The 15719-nt window shown below is 46.3% G+C and overlaps 1 protein-coding gene across 6 annotated transcripts in view; it reads left to right on the top strand.

Annotated features, from left to right (window-relative positions):
* Positions 1–7960: 7960 nt before the first annotated feature.
* FHOD3 (formin homology 2 domain containing 3) overlaps positions 7961–15719 on the top strand; it is a 639020-nt gene continuing 631261 nt past the window's right edge. For 5 of the 6 annotated variants that reach the window (XM_074988019.1, XM_074988017.1, XM_074988015.1 and 2 more), the window contains exon 1: positions 7961–8496. In XM_074988019.1, the coding sequence (XP_074844120.1) occupies positions 8332–8496 (165 nt within the window). In that variant the 5' untranslated portion in view covers positions 7961–8331. The remainder of the gene's footprint in view (positions 8497–15719) is intronic. The other variant, XM_074988018.1, reaches the window with a different exon arrangement.

Raw genomic sequence — 15719 nt, 5'->3', positions numbered from 1 at the left:
ATTTGGTAGAGATCTTGTAGTTTTCGGTCTCTGTCAGTTGGATCAGAGCAAATGTGATTGTACCTAATGGCTTGACCGTAACCAATGGATCTAGTTATGTGTAAGCTAGAAGGGTGTATAGCGATCAGTGGGTTTCCAGTAGAGCATGGTACCGATCCGGCCATCCTTGATTAGTACTGTAGTGTCCAGGAAATGTCTCTCTCACATGGAGTAATCAAGGCATAAATTGATGGTGGGGTGCAGATTGTTAAAGTCTCAGTGGAATTCTTCTAGAGTCTGTATACCATGGGTCCAAATCATAAAGATGTCATCAATGTATCTTAAGTAGAGGAGGGGTAATAGGGGACGAGAGCTGAGGAATCGTTGTTCCAGGTCAGCAATAAATATATTAGCATATTGTGGGGCCACACAGGTGCCCGTAGCCGTTCCTCTAATCTGAAGGTATAAATTGTCCCAAAATCAGAAATAATTATGGGTGAGAACAAAGTTACAGAGGTCAGACACTAGACTGGCTGTGGTGACATCAGGGATGGTATTCCTGATCACTTGTAATCCATCTTTGTGTGGAATATTAGTGTACAGAGCCTCTACATCCATAGTGGCAAGGATGGTGTTGTCAGGAACTTTTCCGATGTTTTGTAATTTCCTCAGGAAGTCAGTGGTACCTCAGAGATAGCTGGGAGTGTTGGTGGCATAGGATATGAGGAGGGAGTCCACATAACTGGATAGTCCAGTAGTAAGGGTGCCAATAGCTGAAATGATTGGGCATTCGGTGTTCCCAGGTTTTTGGATTTTGGGAAGTAAATTGAATAATCCAGGTGGGGTTCAGATGGTGCATCTGAGTAAACAAGGTCGCGAGTAACAGCAGGAAGTTCCTTAAGTAGTTGTAATTTCTTTTGGAATTCCAAAGTGGGATCAGAGGGAGAGGTCTGTAAAAATTGGTGTTGGAGAGTTGTCTGGCTGCCTCCTGCTCATAGTCTGACTTATTCATGATGACAACAGCACCCCCTTTGTCAGCTGGTTTGATTATAATGTCTGGGTTATTTTTGAGACGCTGGAGAGCATAGTTAAGATTGTGTCTCATTTGGCATTGTTTGCGTATAATGTCAGTCTGAGCACGGTTGTGAAAGCATTGTACGAAGAAATCCAGACTTTCACTATGACTGTCGGGGGAGTCCACATGGAGTTCTTCTTTTAGTGTTGGTAGAGGGGGTCAAGAGAGTCAGACTGTTGCTCATAGGTGTGCTGGAAGAATTCGATTAGACAGAGGTGGTGAAAGAAGGCTTCAAGGTCAGCACAGAATAGTATTAAGTTAGTGGAGGAAGTAGGGCAGTAGGAAGTAGGGCAGAAGGAAAGACCCCAGGATAAGAGAGACTCTTCTGCTGGGCTGAGTTGGTAGCTGGAAAGGTTAACAATATTGTTAGTTGAGCTTCAACACGTGGTTTGAACCAAAATGTGAATTTTCTGGGTCATTATAGGGGCTAAATTTTTTTCTGATTTGTCAACCTTGATTACTGTTTTGGTTCTCTGTGCCTTAAATATTGAGTCTGTTCTGGTATGGCTATGGTCTGGAGAAGTGGGTCTGTCCCACAAAAGCTTACCACTTAATGAATTATTTTGTTAGTCTTTAAAGTGTTACTTGACTGCTTTTTTGTTTTGATAGTATACAGACTAACACGGCTTTTTCTCTGTTACTTTCAAAAGCAGTGCCACCTGCCGCCATTCCAAGCACTTGGAACCAATCACAGACTTTTACACATATTTTAATAGGAATTTAGTGTCTCTCTTACGAGTTTTCACCTACGAGCAAAAAGTTAGGAACCAATTGTGTTCATACAATGAGGCATGAGTGTACTTCTTCAAAATTTAGGAGGATGCATCATCTGCCCACTTCACTATAATTTTCAAGTCCTCATTCCATTCAGTCTTCAGTTAATTTATTTCATAACCTATGATACAAAACACAGTATAGTTTGCATGCAGCTGTACAGATGACCTCAAGTGGTTTCACAGACCAGAGGTACACACCAGGAAAAGAAGAGGTCTGAAAACTCCCACCTGAAGAAGCCTTATTTTTGAAAAAGAACCATTTAGTCTGACAGTTCTTCCCTACACTGTAAGAAATCTCTTATCCAAAGGCTCATTTGACCACAAATTCCCATCTCAGTTTCATTAAGAGCTCATCATGCCAAACTATCAAAAGTTACTAATGAAATTCAAATAGACTCCTGTTAATGAATGTGATGGCCAGTGTTCCCTCTATTTTTAACATCCATTGGGCATAATAAACTTTGTGTACACCAAGGCATGTGTGGATGTGCACCACCAATAGAAACACATGTTGCCAGCTATAGATGGCTGTGAGTGCTCTGCTCATCATCTGGGTGGCATATGAATCTCTCCTGGGTGGTTGCCTGAGAGCTCAGCTTACTGGGAACACTGTGGTGGCTTTTGTTGGAATCTTTCAATAATAGGCTGACAGAAGGTCACCAGAGGGTCTGTAATTGAAGGCAAGGCCCTGTATGTCATTTGGGTAGCTTCTATTTTCCCTTCTTGTAAAGAAATAGTGGCAGCCTTGATTGTGCCATTATCTTGGAAAGGTATTTAAATTCTGGTGTTTAGAGGCTGATAGCTGCCCAGAGACAAGGTCTTGTCAGTCATAAGCAGAATGTTCACCGCTAATTTCCACTGAGTAGGTGCTTTCCCTTTTATCTATAGTTCATAAAGTCCAACCACCTGGAGTTAGCCATCTTCCTAAAGTGCTTTATCACAGGGCCATATGATCTGAAAAAGTGGGTTGTCCCATGAGAGCTCATCAGCTAATAAATTATGTTGTTAGTCTTTAAAGTGCTGCATGACGGCTGGTTTGTTGCATTAGAATACAGACAATCATGGCTACCTCTCTGTTACTACATGGCCAGAGAGGAGGCCCAGCCCAGGGAACCTGCCGTGCTTTTCTACTGCATTTTCTAACATGTGAGAAAGATCTTTGTAAAGTCAAGATACTGAGTAAAATCTGTGTGCATGCTTTTAAATTATCTTTGTTTTTCCTCTTGAATACTCTATCTTGAGTGTTTTGCAACAAACAGGCCTATCCTCATCATTATACATGAGCCTAGTAATCTTGGAATAATGATCCACCAAAGCATTCCTGGACTCTTTGCCATCAAACACCTCTTTAGCTCCACTTTTTGGGGTATTGGTTTGTCTGCTCTGAATTCACTTCAGTATCATCCATAAATCTTTCTCATCTGAGGACTCAGCCTTTCATAAGTCTTTTCCCGGTATCTTGCCTCTTTTGAGGCTATTCCATTTTTGACTTGCACCTTTATCTCCAAGGTTCTGGTCAACCTTTGATTAAACTTAGTACAATTCTTTAATATGATTTTTATATCAGTATAATTTCACTGGGAAGCCCCCTTCTTCTTCTTGGTTTTTGAGATGGTCTTTTTTTCAAAAGCTGTAAGATCTTCCTCAAGGTTATGTTTCATAGGTGTTTAAGAAATATTATTCTCACGTGTAACTGTTAAATAGGAGGAGACAACCTTATGGAAATTCCGCCTTTTAACTGAAAGCTCCGTCTTCCCATTCTAACAAATGAGCACTAATTGACGGTCACTTCCAACATCCTGAAAAACATCCCCTGCACACGTAATGCCAACAGATGCAGGTTGCCAGCACCAGGCATAGAACCTGTGAGTATAGGGTCTAAAGCCCTGCACTCTACCACACAAGCTAAAGGCCAGCTGGCTCTCAGCCAAGGCTGTAGAGCAGAGATGTCACTCACTCCAGATGAGGTCTCAGTACCTCTGGGTACTACACACAGCTCATGGACATGCCGTTGCTCAACAAAGTTACATCTAATGTCAACTGTGTGCCATATGATCTTTATGTATAAATCATAGTTCCATTATTCCAGACAATCATGATTAGTGATAAAAGTCCTGTAGCAAAGTTCCATTCAAATCAACCATTTTGTTCTCCACAACTTCACTTTTGGTATTGAAATTGCACTGTTATCACAAGCTTTTCTTAATCAGTTAGCCTATCAAGATTATAGACACTGAAAACTCCTCACCCCTGAACTTGATAGTAACACAATCCAGCTAAGTATGCATGTTCATGTCATACACTTTCACATCTCTTTTATATTTGAGTGTCTCTTTATTAATAAACATTCAACTTCCATCAGGGCTGCATCTACACTACTGTGATCCTTCAAAAGAAGTTCTTCCGGAAGAGATCTTCTGAAAAAACTTCTTTCAAAAGATTGCGTCCAAACACAAAAAAGCAGATCAAAAGATTGATCTGCTGTTTTGATAGAGAGTTTCCACACAGAGCCTGCTCTTTCAAAAGAATGGGCCAGGGATCAAAAAATCAGGTGCCATGAGGACTGCTCTTTCGAAAAAAGGGCCCACGGAGCATCTACATGCTTTTTAATTTTTTAAAGACTCTTTTGGGAAAAGATGCTCTTCTTCAACTGGGAGAGAAAAAGGGCCACTGGAAAAAAGGATGCAGTCTTTCAATTAAAATTTGAAAGAGCACATTTTGTGCGTAGATACTTTATGTTTGTTTTTTTTTGAAAAAGGCACAGCTTATCCAAAACATCTTGCTAGTGTTGACGCAGCTTAGCTCTTCTGTGTTCCCATCTCAAGTAGGCAAAACTTGTAATAGACACATTTTGTCAGAAAGTTTTTTGCTTGCACAGTAGCAACATGAATATTTTCATCATTGTTAACTTTTTCAATGTCCTCAGTATGATTCAGAACCACAGGTGGAACCAAGGTGGAAGTGCCATGTATTTAATTACCAAAATCAAAAGGGGGAATGCATCATTACATGAATAGAAACATATTGCCAAACTCTCTCTTGCAACTGCATGCTGGGAATATGGTTGCCAGAGCCCCATTAACCAGAGGTTTCTGCTGGAAACATCCTAATACAGGAAGAGAGATGAAGAACAGGCTGGCTTTGCCCCCAGCTTACTTGGATCTCACTTGCAAGCCTTTCAGGAGCCAGTGTGGGGTTGGGGAATTTTTTTGTTTGGTGTTGTTCGTGTGTTTCTTTGGTTTTTTTGCTTCTTATTTGTGTTTGCCCTGGCTGATTTTGTGATCAGTGACCCCTGACTGGAAAAAGATTCTTCCCTCCAGTCTAGTACCATGAAAGATAGGACTAGTTTGTGATAAAGCAAGGAAACAAACTTATACAACTTATGTTACAGCCCTAATCACTGGACCCATCCTTCTCTTTAATGTAGTTCCATCCATTTGAATGGAGAACACAACAGATATTTGCCCACCTTCTGCAATCCAAGGGGATGATCCCATACAAATCTGGGGCCTTAGTTTATTTTGATCCAGATGGAAATTTTCTCTCCTGTGGAAATTTTCTAAAGGAGGAAAATATAGGCCTAAAGTATTAGGGGAAAAGGCAAAGAAATATATAAGTAAGCCCTTTTATTTATTTATTTACTTACTTATTTATTGCTCAGAAAAAAAACAATAGCATTGATTCAGTTTGCGGGAAAACAAAAACACTGAAAAAACAAGCATAGACTTTACACAAACATGAAAGAAAGCAGGCCAAACTTTGAATCGTTGTATTACTTGCTGTGAGGATCAAATTACTGACTTTATTTTAAATTCCCCTTGAACTTAAGAAGCAACACAGGTTATCTGAAGTAACAGCATACAGCTACAGGTGTCTGCGCAGAATTTGTTTCTCAGTGGATGGCTCCTATGTGGCACTCTTGCACTGTGCCTGGGGCCTGGATTGCCTTCTTCCAGCTTCACCTCAAAAATTGTCACTAGCTGGTGCCAGGACAGGGATGACAAGGAGACTGGAAGTCTACCTAGAGATTTGGGTGTGGTGATGTGCTGTCTCACGTTCCGGAAAGATCTGGAGATTTGAATGTAGTCTCTGGGCAGCTGAACCCCTTCCTCTCTCTCCCTCCCGCCTTGATGCTTGGAATTATCTCAGGCAAGACACTTAACATCCCCTCCTCATCCTCCTCCTTCAGTTCCATGTACAGTAAACCCTCGATTTAATGTATTAACAGTGAAGAAGGGGTGTCCGTTAATGCCGAATGTGCGTTATATCCAAATGATTATGCTGACCTTCCCAGCCCTTCACTCACCGCTGTCCTCTGCCCCACTTCTCTTCCCCTCTCCTGCCCCATTCTTCCCCTCACACCTCCATCTCCCTCTCCCAGTTACCAGAACAGAAGCTAAATGGTGGCCTGGCTCCTTCCACCTCCTGCAGCTCTCAGCGCTGCGTCTCCTCCAGCCTCTGACTCCAAGCCGTCCATGTGAAGGTAGAGCATGGTCACCCCCAGCCTACCAGCAGGCAGCAGCCTCCAATATCATGGCTGCTGCTCAGCGCCAATGTAGGCAGCAGCAGGCGGCCACCGACATGCTCCACACATGTGGGGCTGGGGGAGGAGAGCTCCTGAACCTCATTGCAGCCCCGCAGCAGCTCTCCGGGCCCTGGTGGCCTCAGCCACTGCAATGGTCTCTCCAGCCACTGCAGTGTCTCTGGTGAGTCTCCAGCATTTATTGGGTGGCTGGTAGACAGCATCAGTTACTTCTGGAGTCCGTTGCATCAGGGTGTGTTAAATCGAAGGTTTACTGAATTTGATTTGCCAGGTTTTATTGCAATTTTTCAGACCTCTGTGCAGTGTAACTGTCAGTCTGCAGTGGACATGCTAGTGAGTTGAAGAAGTGGGTCTGGCCCATGAGAGCTCATCACCTAATAAATGATGTTCACAGAATCACAGGGCTGGAAGGGACCTCAGCAGGTCATCTAATCCAGCCCCCTGCTTGAAGCAGGATCAACCCCTACTAAGTCACCCCAGCCAGGACCTTGTCCAGCCAGGAGTTAAAAACCTCAAGGCATGGAGAATCCACCACTTCTCCAGGCAACGCATTCCAGTGCTTCACCACCCGCCTGGTGAAGTAGTTTTTCCTAATATCTAACCTACACCTCTCCCTCTTCAACTTCTGACCATTGCTCCTTGTTCTGCCATCTGACACCACTGAGAACAGTTTCTCACCCTCCTTTTCAGAGCTCCCCTTCAGGAAGTTGAAGGCTGGTATTAAATCACCTCTAAGTCTCTTCTGTAAACTAAACAAGCACACATCCCTCAGCCTGTCCTCATAGGTCTTGTGCTCCAGACCCTTAATCATTTTTGTTGCCCTTCGCTCAACCTGCTCCAGCAAATCCACATCCTTTTTATACTGGGGCGCCCAAAACTGGACACAACATTCCAGATGTGGCCTCACCAGTGCCAAATAAAGAAGAATAACAACTTCTCTAGATATGCTCGAAATGCTCCTCCTAATGCACCCCAGTCTGCCGTTAGCCTTCTTGGCTACAAGGGCACACTGTTTACTCATATCCAGCCTTTCATCCACCGTAACCACTCGGTCCCTTTCCCCTGTACTGCTGCTGAGCCAGTCGGTCCCCAGCCTATAACAATGTTTGGGATTCTTCCACCCGGGTGCAGGACTCCACACTTCTCCTTATTGAACCGCACCAGATTGTAGTCTTTAAAGTGCCCCAGGAGCGCGGGTTGCTTTGTTGGAATACACACGACTAACAGGGCTAGGGCTCTGCTGCTGCCCACCCTGGGGGTACTTTGAGCCTGAGGCTGGAAGGTGTTTCCCTGCTCCGGCAGTGTGAGGGCTCCCTGGCTGGGGCGCTCCCACCCCGGCAGACCGGGCGGCAGGAGTGGGGTGCCCTCAGCCAGGCGCTTCTCCCCGGAGAGTGCAGCACGCTGCCCCCCTCCCGCCAGGCGCCAATTCCTGGCGGCCTGGGCGCTGCTGTTTGCCCCCGCCCCAGTGCCCGGGCTTGGGCAGGCGCCCTCCCTTCTCCCCGGGCCGGGGAACGTGACGCTCTTCCCCGGCGCCGCTGGGGGGCGCCTGCGGCCCCGGCTGCTCTCGCTGCGGACTGAGCCAGCCAGGGTTTCCCACAGGCAGCAGCCCGCCGGCCCGGCTCGGTGCAGCGGCTCAGGCGGAGCATGGGGGAGCAGCTGCCGCCGCCGCCGCTCTCGGGCTGCCCGCGCACCTCGGCCGCCGGCCGCTCCGCCCCGGGGCTCTGCCCTGCCTCCGCCTGAAGGGCGCCCGCAGCGCGTGGAGCCGGCTGGGGAGCGGGCGATGAGCCCCGCGTGCTAGCGCTCGGCTTTGCGGCTCAGCCTGGGCCCGGGGAGAGGAGCCTGGTCGCTGCCAACCTGCCGCGGCGTCGCCCCGCTGCCGGCCTCCAACTTTGCTCTCTGCGGGGGAGAGGGGCGCCCCCCTTGCGCTGTGCCGCCGCGGGGCCGTGCATGGAGGCACCATGGCCACGCTGGCCTGCAGGGTACAGTTCTTAGATGACACCGACCCCTTCAATAGCACCAGCTTCCCCGAGCCCACCCGGCCCCCTCTCTACACCTTCCGGGAGGACATCGCGCTCATCACCCAGCTGGCCGGCGTGCACCGCCTGCTCAGAGCCCCGCATAAGGTACTGGGATGGGGCGGGGGGAGAAACCATCTCTGCCCTGGGGGGGCACATGGACATCAGCGCCAGGATTGGGTGTTGGGCGGGGGAGAGACCATCCCCGCGCTGCTGGGGGTGGGGATCGGGACCCAGCGGCTCAGCGTTGGGGAGGGAAGGGGGCGCTTGGAAACTCTCCCTTCGTGGTTGTGGGGGGGGAGGGAACCGGGGCTGGAGGTGATGGGGAGCACCAGCAAGCAAAGCAGCGGCGGATGTGGTCGCGGGCACGGTGGGTGCTGCTGCCCCGTGCCACTGGTGCTGGAACATGTGCTGATCTGAGTGAGACTAGCCATTAGAAAGAAGGAGGGGGCTGTCTTGTGATTCTGTAGGGCTGGGGAGGGAGACTTGAGGGCTTTCCCCTTACAGCAGGAGGGGGCGCTCTGTAGGGAGAGGGTGACTGGTCTACACCAACCCCACTCTCTGATTGCTAGAGCAGTGGTTTTCAGCCTGTGGTCTCTAGACCCCTGGGGTTTATGTGTGAGTGGTTGGTGAAATGTGGTTCCTGCCCCAGAATGCTGATTTTCATGCACATGCTGGGGGTGTCCCCAGAGTTTGTCTTAAATTTCCGAAAGGATCCGTGCCGTTGTTTGAAATGTTTTACAAGTCCACAAATGAAAAAAATAAAAGATGTAAAACTTCTTTACTAGGGAGAACTAAGAACAGGTCGACACCGATTGCTTAAGCCAATTTATCTTAAGAGTGAAAAAGACACCTTCCTGAACAATGCACATTACAGCGAAGTAAGCCCTGTCCACACTGGCACTATGTCTGTGGGAGATGCTCCACCGCCAGCATAGCTTCCCCCTAATCAAGGAAGTGGAGTAGTTATACCAATGGAAGAGACCGTCTTCACTGGTTGTGCTACAGAGGCATAGCTGTGTCGATGCAGCTGTATTGATATACTGCTTCTAGTGTAGGCCTGCGTTAAGTCTGCTTTCAGAAGGAGTGGACTGTGCAGTAGGACTCAGATGCTTGGCTAGCATCCCGTGTACTTCTTATAAAATAGCATAGTGTTCTACGTTAATGCCACAAACACAGCAGTGATGCAAGCGTTATGTGAATCTTCCTGTGAAATAGCGTAGCAAATGTATAGATGGAACAGAGCTGTTGCCCATACTTGAAGAGGAACACATCACAAGCCCCTTACATGTCCAAGGAATACAGGTGTCCTGTGAAAAGGGGTTGGATCCAGACTCTGTACAAGAAGGTTGGGTCTACACTGCGCAGCTTTCCCAGCAGGTCCATGCTAATGAGAAGCCTCGAAATTGCAAATGGCTGTTCATTAGCATGGTCCCACAGCTCATTGGCATAGCTGTGTGAGAGCTTGGTCTTGGCAGAGGAGGGTGGGGGCAGTAAAGAGGCCATGTGGACATGCAGGCTTTTTGCCGGCAGGGGCATGTCCACACAGCTTCTTTACTGTCAGCACCCACCTCTGCTGAGACCGGGCTCTTGCACGGCTATGCTAATGAGCTGTGGGATCATGCTAATGAGCAGCCATTTGCAATTTTGAGGCTGCTCATTAGCACGGACCTGCAGGGAAAGCCGCACCATGTATACTCAGCTGAAGAGTTTGGCAAATTGGAAACACTGAGGATGAAATAAATAGTGATGTGCCCAGTAGCATATCATTTTTGTACTCAACAGGACTGTAGAATGAGTAATATTCTTATCCTAAATCGAACTTGCCTTTTGCCTGATTTTATGAATACTCCTAAACTTCAATACTTTAAGAAATGATACCCCAGACCTCACCACCATCATTGTCCCTAGTGTCTACAAATGAGGTGTTTTAGAATAACTGGCCTACAAAAATGAATAATCCATTTGTCATTATGTATTTACATGTGTAGGTTAAAGATGAGAATTTCAAAGGCTCAACTGGCATTAAGGAACCTTACTCCTGTTGAAAGTCAGTGGAAGCTGAGTGCCTAATTTTCTTACATACATTTGAAAATCCCTCCTAAATGAATAGACCACAAAGTATGCCTAATATTTTCATTCACTTTATTCTTCACATTATGCATAAGGTCATTGTAAAGCTTTTTTCCGAAGTGCAGGGGGAAGGTGTTTGAGAACTAGTGGTGCTGGACTTTGGTTAGCAATGCTGTTTTCCCATGAGAGTCTATCAAAGTATTTGCTCTTAATAAGTAAGCCCTTCACAGAAGTAAGTTGCATGTGTGTGTGTGTCAGTAGAATGGGTGTCAGTCAGTCTTAATGAGGGTCCGTCTGGGACAGAATGCAGTTACATCTTTACAAGTAAACATATTTATTAAAGAATGTCTTTATGAATAGCCAGGTCACACACACTGTACCTTCACGAGATGTCATTTCTCCTTTCCAGAAATACCTAGGGGGCAGGCATGGCTGATGCATTACTTGTAACAGCTGCCTTTTGGAAGCCTTGAAAACAGTCCAGCTCTGTAACAAATTTGACATGTCTGCCTCTTGTTAGTAACCTCATCAGACTGTCGTGGGATTTTGAGAAAACATTTATTGTTTACGAAGGTTGGCTAAAGTGGGAAGAACATGTTCATGCAGAGCAGGGTTTAAGCTACTGCTGTTGTGAGGTTTTATGAGCTGAACAGTTGCAGTGAGGGCTTTGTTAAAAATAGCAGCAAGTCTGCTGTCCTTGGAACAATTGATACTGTACCTCTTCACAAGGGTGACATGAATATGCCACTAATGCAAATCCCAACCTTTTTGAAAACGTAGGTACCTCTTATATATTTACTTTAATATAGCTGTCATTCTCTTCACTAGAGGTCAGACACCCAAGTCTGGTTTTGGCATTCAAGGCTTTCCAAAGCAATACCACAGTTTGTTGTTATGAAATACGTTCCTTGATGATTTTCTACCTTGTTATTTAATAATCCTTCTAGTCTGTATTAACTCCGAAAAGAAGTCAGAGGGGAAAATAGCAACCAATATGTGTGTTTCTGAAGAAAACAAAATAGGAAGAGACCATTTTGTTCATTCTTTCATAAAGGGGGAAGGAAATATTATATTAACATCATTTGTTGTGTTAGGGCCTGCACTCAGGAGCTTGTTGGAGGATGGAAAAAAACTGTGTGTGCCCTTAGCTTTAAGGCTGTCAAAAGACCAATAAAAGTATTTCAAAGAGAACCTCTTTCAGCTGAAGTTTAACATTCGTAGAACATTTTCTTGCCACGGTTACAGAAACCAGAGGATAGAGCTCTGCATAGTGCACAAAAAATGTGGTTGACTTCTCTGGTGCATTGGGTCATATGCTGTTTATATAGGTCGTGGTTAAATTCAGATACTTGGGTCACATTGGCTGTGTCTACACTAGCTCCCTACTTTGAAGGGAGGATGGTAAGTAGGGTGTGAGGAAATTATTAATGAAGTGCTGCATTGCATATGCAGCACTTCATTAAGCTAATTCTCCCCTGCAGCAACTTCGAAGTGTTAAACTTTGAAGTGCCATCTTGCATGTAGCCACAGCTATCCGATGATCGGAAAAAGGGCTTTCAAAAACTCGGGGGGGTCCTTTTGGAAGGTCCCGTCTCCACGGGTGGCGCACGATTCGAAAAGCCTCACTTTCAAATTGCTGCATCTTTCAAACCCGCTCATTAACATGCCCCTTTCGAAAGGGGCATGTGTAGACCCAGCCAGTGGGATTATGCACATACTTAAAGTTATGTATGTGTTTTTAGTACAGTGTAGTTATGGACAATTCCAGTATATTATAGTTATGCTGCCAAGCATTCTCTTAGCTGTTTGATGATGAATAATCTTGCCAGTTTATTCTTGCTAGGTATTTTTGCTGTTTAGTTTTTTTCTTCCTGTTTGCTTGCTATCTCTCCACTGATTTATGTCATCAGCATGTTTGATCATGGTTCAATATACCTTCTTTCTATTCTTCTCTAACTTGACCCCTACTCCAGCCACTCAGACACAGTGCCATGAAAGGAGAGTCCTGCTGCCTCTCCACACCTTGCCCACACAGTTAGCCCCCAATCATTTGCATAAACCATATCCCTTTTCCTTTTATTTTCCAAACAGAAAAAGAACTTATTTCACTTAAATAGCTGAGCAATGCCAAGTCAGTTTTCTAGTGTGCATATAAAATAGTGTTTGTAAATTACCACCCAAGAAAAAGATTTTGGAGTATTTGTGGATAGTTCTTCAGAAGTATCAGTTCAGTGTGCAGCTGAAGTAAAATATTTGTCAGCATTTTCAGAACGGTTAAGGAAAGAGATAGATAATAACACAGAAATATCATAATGCCACTATATAAATCCCTGGTGTGCCTGCAGCTTGAATATTGCATGGAATTCTGGTTTCCCCATCTTAAAAAAAATATATATATTAGAATAGGAAGAGGTTCAGAGAAGGGTAAAAAGCATGATTAGCATAAGTGCATTTCCACTTCTACTCCTGTGTTAGGAAGAGTGCCTTCTTTAGAAAGAAAATGTGTGTAGACACTCTGCGGGCTACTCTTTTGAAAGTGCAGTCCTCCATGGCACAAGCCAGTGGAGCATGGCAATGCCCTTGCCAGCACCATTGGGGCTCTTTAGTTTCCTGTCTGGCTGCATTTAAAGATGCAAGGGGCCCAGAAACCCCACGCCAGGAAGCTGAGAGCATGCGTCCAGCAGTATGTCTTCCGAGCAATGTTCCAGCACCACCAGCTACTCCACCATGGCCAGTGGCCAGGACCACTGCACCCACCCAGTGGTCCTCCTCCGAGCTGATGGAGGGTTCCCTGGAGCCCAGCCAGGGCTCAAAGAAGAGGTCCCCTTATTGATAGAAGCCAAGGTGAAGGACCCCCTTGGGCTGTGGTGGGATGAGGAGGACCTCCCCCAGACCAGCAGCTGTCACCAGAAAACTGCTGCATTCGGGCACCTGTCAACCAGCCTGAGTGCCTGGGGGCACCCCTCCCCCTGAACTGCTGATGAGGTCTGCTCAAAAGTAAAGTAGCTGTGGCTGAAGGACACAGCTAAGCCTGGGATGGTGATTGACACCGCAGCGCCCAAGACAGAGCCCCAGCAGGAGCCAGAGGAACAGCTGGGACCATCGGTGGGACCCTGGAGCAGGAGCTGGAGCCGGAGCCCTCATTGGACAAGGTGGTGTCCCTGATCATTGCACTGCCATCTGGATCCTCAAGCTGGGCACATTCCACCCAGGCCTCCCCCGAAGTCCTTGAGGGACCCTCCAGTAGGTAACCGGCACTTCAGACACCCCAGGGCATGGAGGGTGGGTCAGCGGCTCCTGCCATAGCTGGCAGCAGGCCAGCCACACCACTGCCGGACCCTGTCCAGATGTACCCCGGACGGCTGTGTCCACCAGGCCACAGAGTGGGCCATGCATGGCACTTAGCACCTGCACCTGTGGATAGCACCACAACCTGCATACCTGGGGAGGGAGGCAGAGGTGCAGACTGCATCCGGCATATGTCCCACCAATGCAAGGACCCCCAGGTGCCTGGGATCCCTCAGGACCACCAGGCCAATGGACAGCATGCCCAAATAAATCTGTTCGTTTATAAGGTGCCACAGGCCTCCTTGTTATTTTTGCAGTTCTGAACTAACATAGCTACCCTTCTGAATCTTGGTTGTATGAGTTGATCTTTTAGGAAATTACATATCTACCTAAGCCAGGAGCTTGGAGTGTTCTGAATATGTTCTCATTCTATCTGTCATATCAGTTACGGAAGGTCCAAGCTGGACCTCTGTATCCAAATCTCTCCCTTCCACTTTTTCCCAAATCTTGGGAATATTCAGATGTGCATCTAAATTTATGGTTCAGGTCCAACTCTAATAATGCTGTTTGAATCTAATTTGGTACTTTGGATTTGTTGGTTTTGAATTGCTTTACGTTACTTGATGCTTCTGACTTGCTGACCTAAAGTCATTTAGGCAAGTGGTTATATATATACATATGCATACACCCAATGTCAAGTGGTATTTTTTTAAGTGATTGCCCTTTCTTATTCACTTCATTACAACATGTTTGTGTTTTACCGTATTCCATGTCTAAATTTGCCACTGTACCTTTTGGTGTGACAGCAGCTCTTTATGGAGTGAATTACTGTGAAATACATATGAAATTGCAGTTATTTTCCATTAATTTTTCTTTCCAAATAATAATATAATTGTGTCAATGTGTGTATGCAGGGCTCAGAGATAAATCAGTCTAAACTCTCACCCCCTTGCCTTGTAGAACATGTTTGTAACATTTGGGGAGGCAAGAATTCACCCAGGAGCCATGCCCATTTTCAAATCGTTTCCAGCATGTTTATCACTAAGGACAGAATTACCCTGTCACTGAAAGGAACAGCTAATCCATGTGTAATGAAATTAGTCCAAGATGCTTTCTTAACAAAGGGACACTTATCTCCCTTAGTAAACAAATAGTCCAAACTGCCCTTCCAGGCTCAGCCACTCATTCCCGTATTAGGTCTCCTCTTTCCCATTAAATAATGGCTGCATCTCACATGCAGTGCGGGCTGTAGAGGCCACACTCTCTGGTTGCTCGCTTGGCCTGTTTCTCATTCATGAGCTCATGATCAAGGCCTGATATGTCTTTACAACAGGAAAAGCATGACCCTCTCTTCTCTGGAGGCATGCCCCAATTCTAATGGCAGGAGAACTGGCATCAGGAAGTCAAGACTAGTCAGTCAGGACACCAGAGGCCTTCGCAGCAGTTCTGCTGGCATGTGGAGTTATGGAGCTCCCTTCACTATGTAGACAAATATATGCAAAGCATCATAAAGGAGGAGAGTACTGTACAGTGAAAAAAGTTCAAATACTGTAACCAGAGAAGGACCTTGACATGGGAGTAACTATCATAGTACTGAACAACAAACTGGCTATGTCTACACGTGAAGCCTACATCGAAATAGGCTATTTCGATGAGTAACGTCTACACGTCCTCCAGGGCTGGCAACGTCGATGTTCAACTGCGAGGGAATGTCTACATGCCAAAGTAGCACACATCGAAATAAGGGTGCCAGGCACAGCTGCAGACAGGGTCACAGGGCGGACTCAACAGCAAGCTGCTCCCTTAAAGGGCCCCTCCCAGACACAGTTGCACTAAACAACACAAGATACACAGAGCTGACAACTGGTTGCACACCCTGTGCCTGCAGCATGGATCCCCAGCTGCCGCAGCAGCAGCCAGAAGCCCTGGGCTAAGGGCTGCTGCCCACAGTGACCACAGAGCCCCGCAGG

Source organism: Carettochelys insculpta, chromosome 2 (genome assembly GCF_033958435.1).
Source record: "Carettochelys insculpta isolate YL-2023 chromosome 2, ASM3395843v1, whole genome shotgun sequence".
In the NCBI taxonomy this organism is placed as follows: Eukaryota; Metazoa; Chordata; order Testudines; family Carettochelyidae; genus Carettochelys; species Carettochelys insculpta.
Note: the sequence above shows the minus strand (reverse complement) of the source record. Positions and strands in the feature narration are given on the sequence as shown.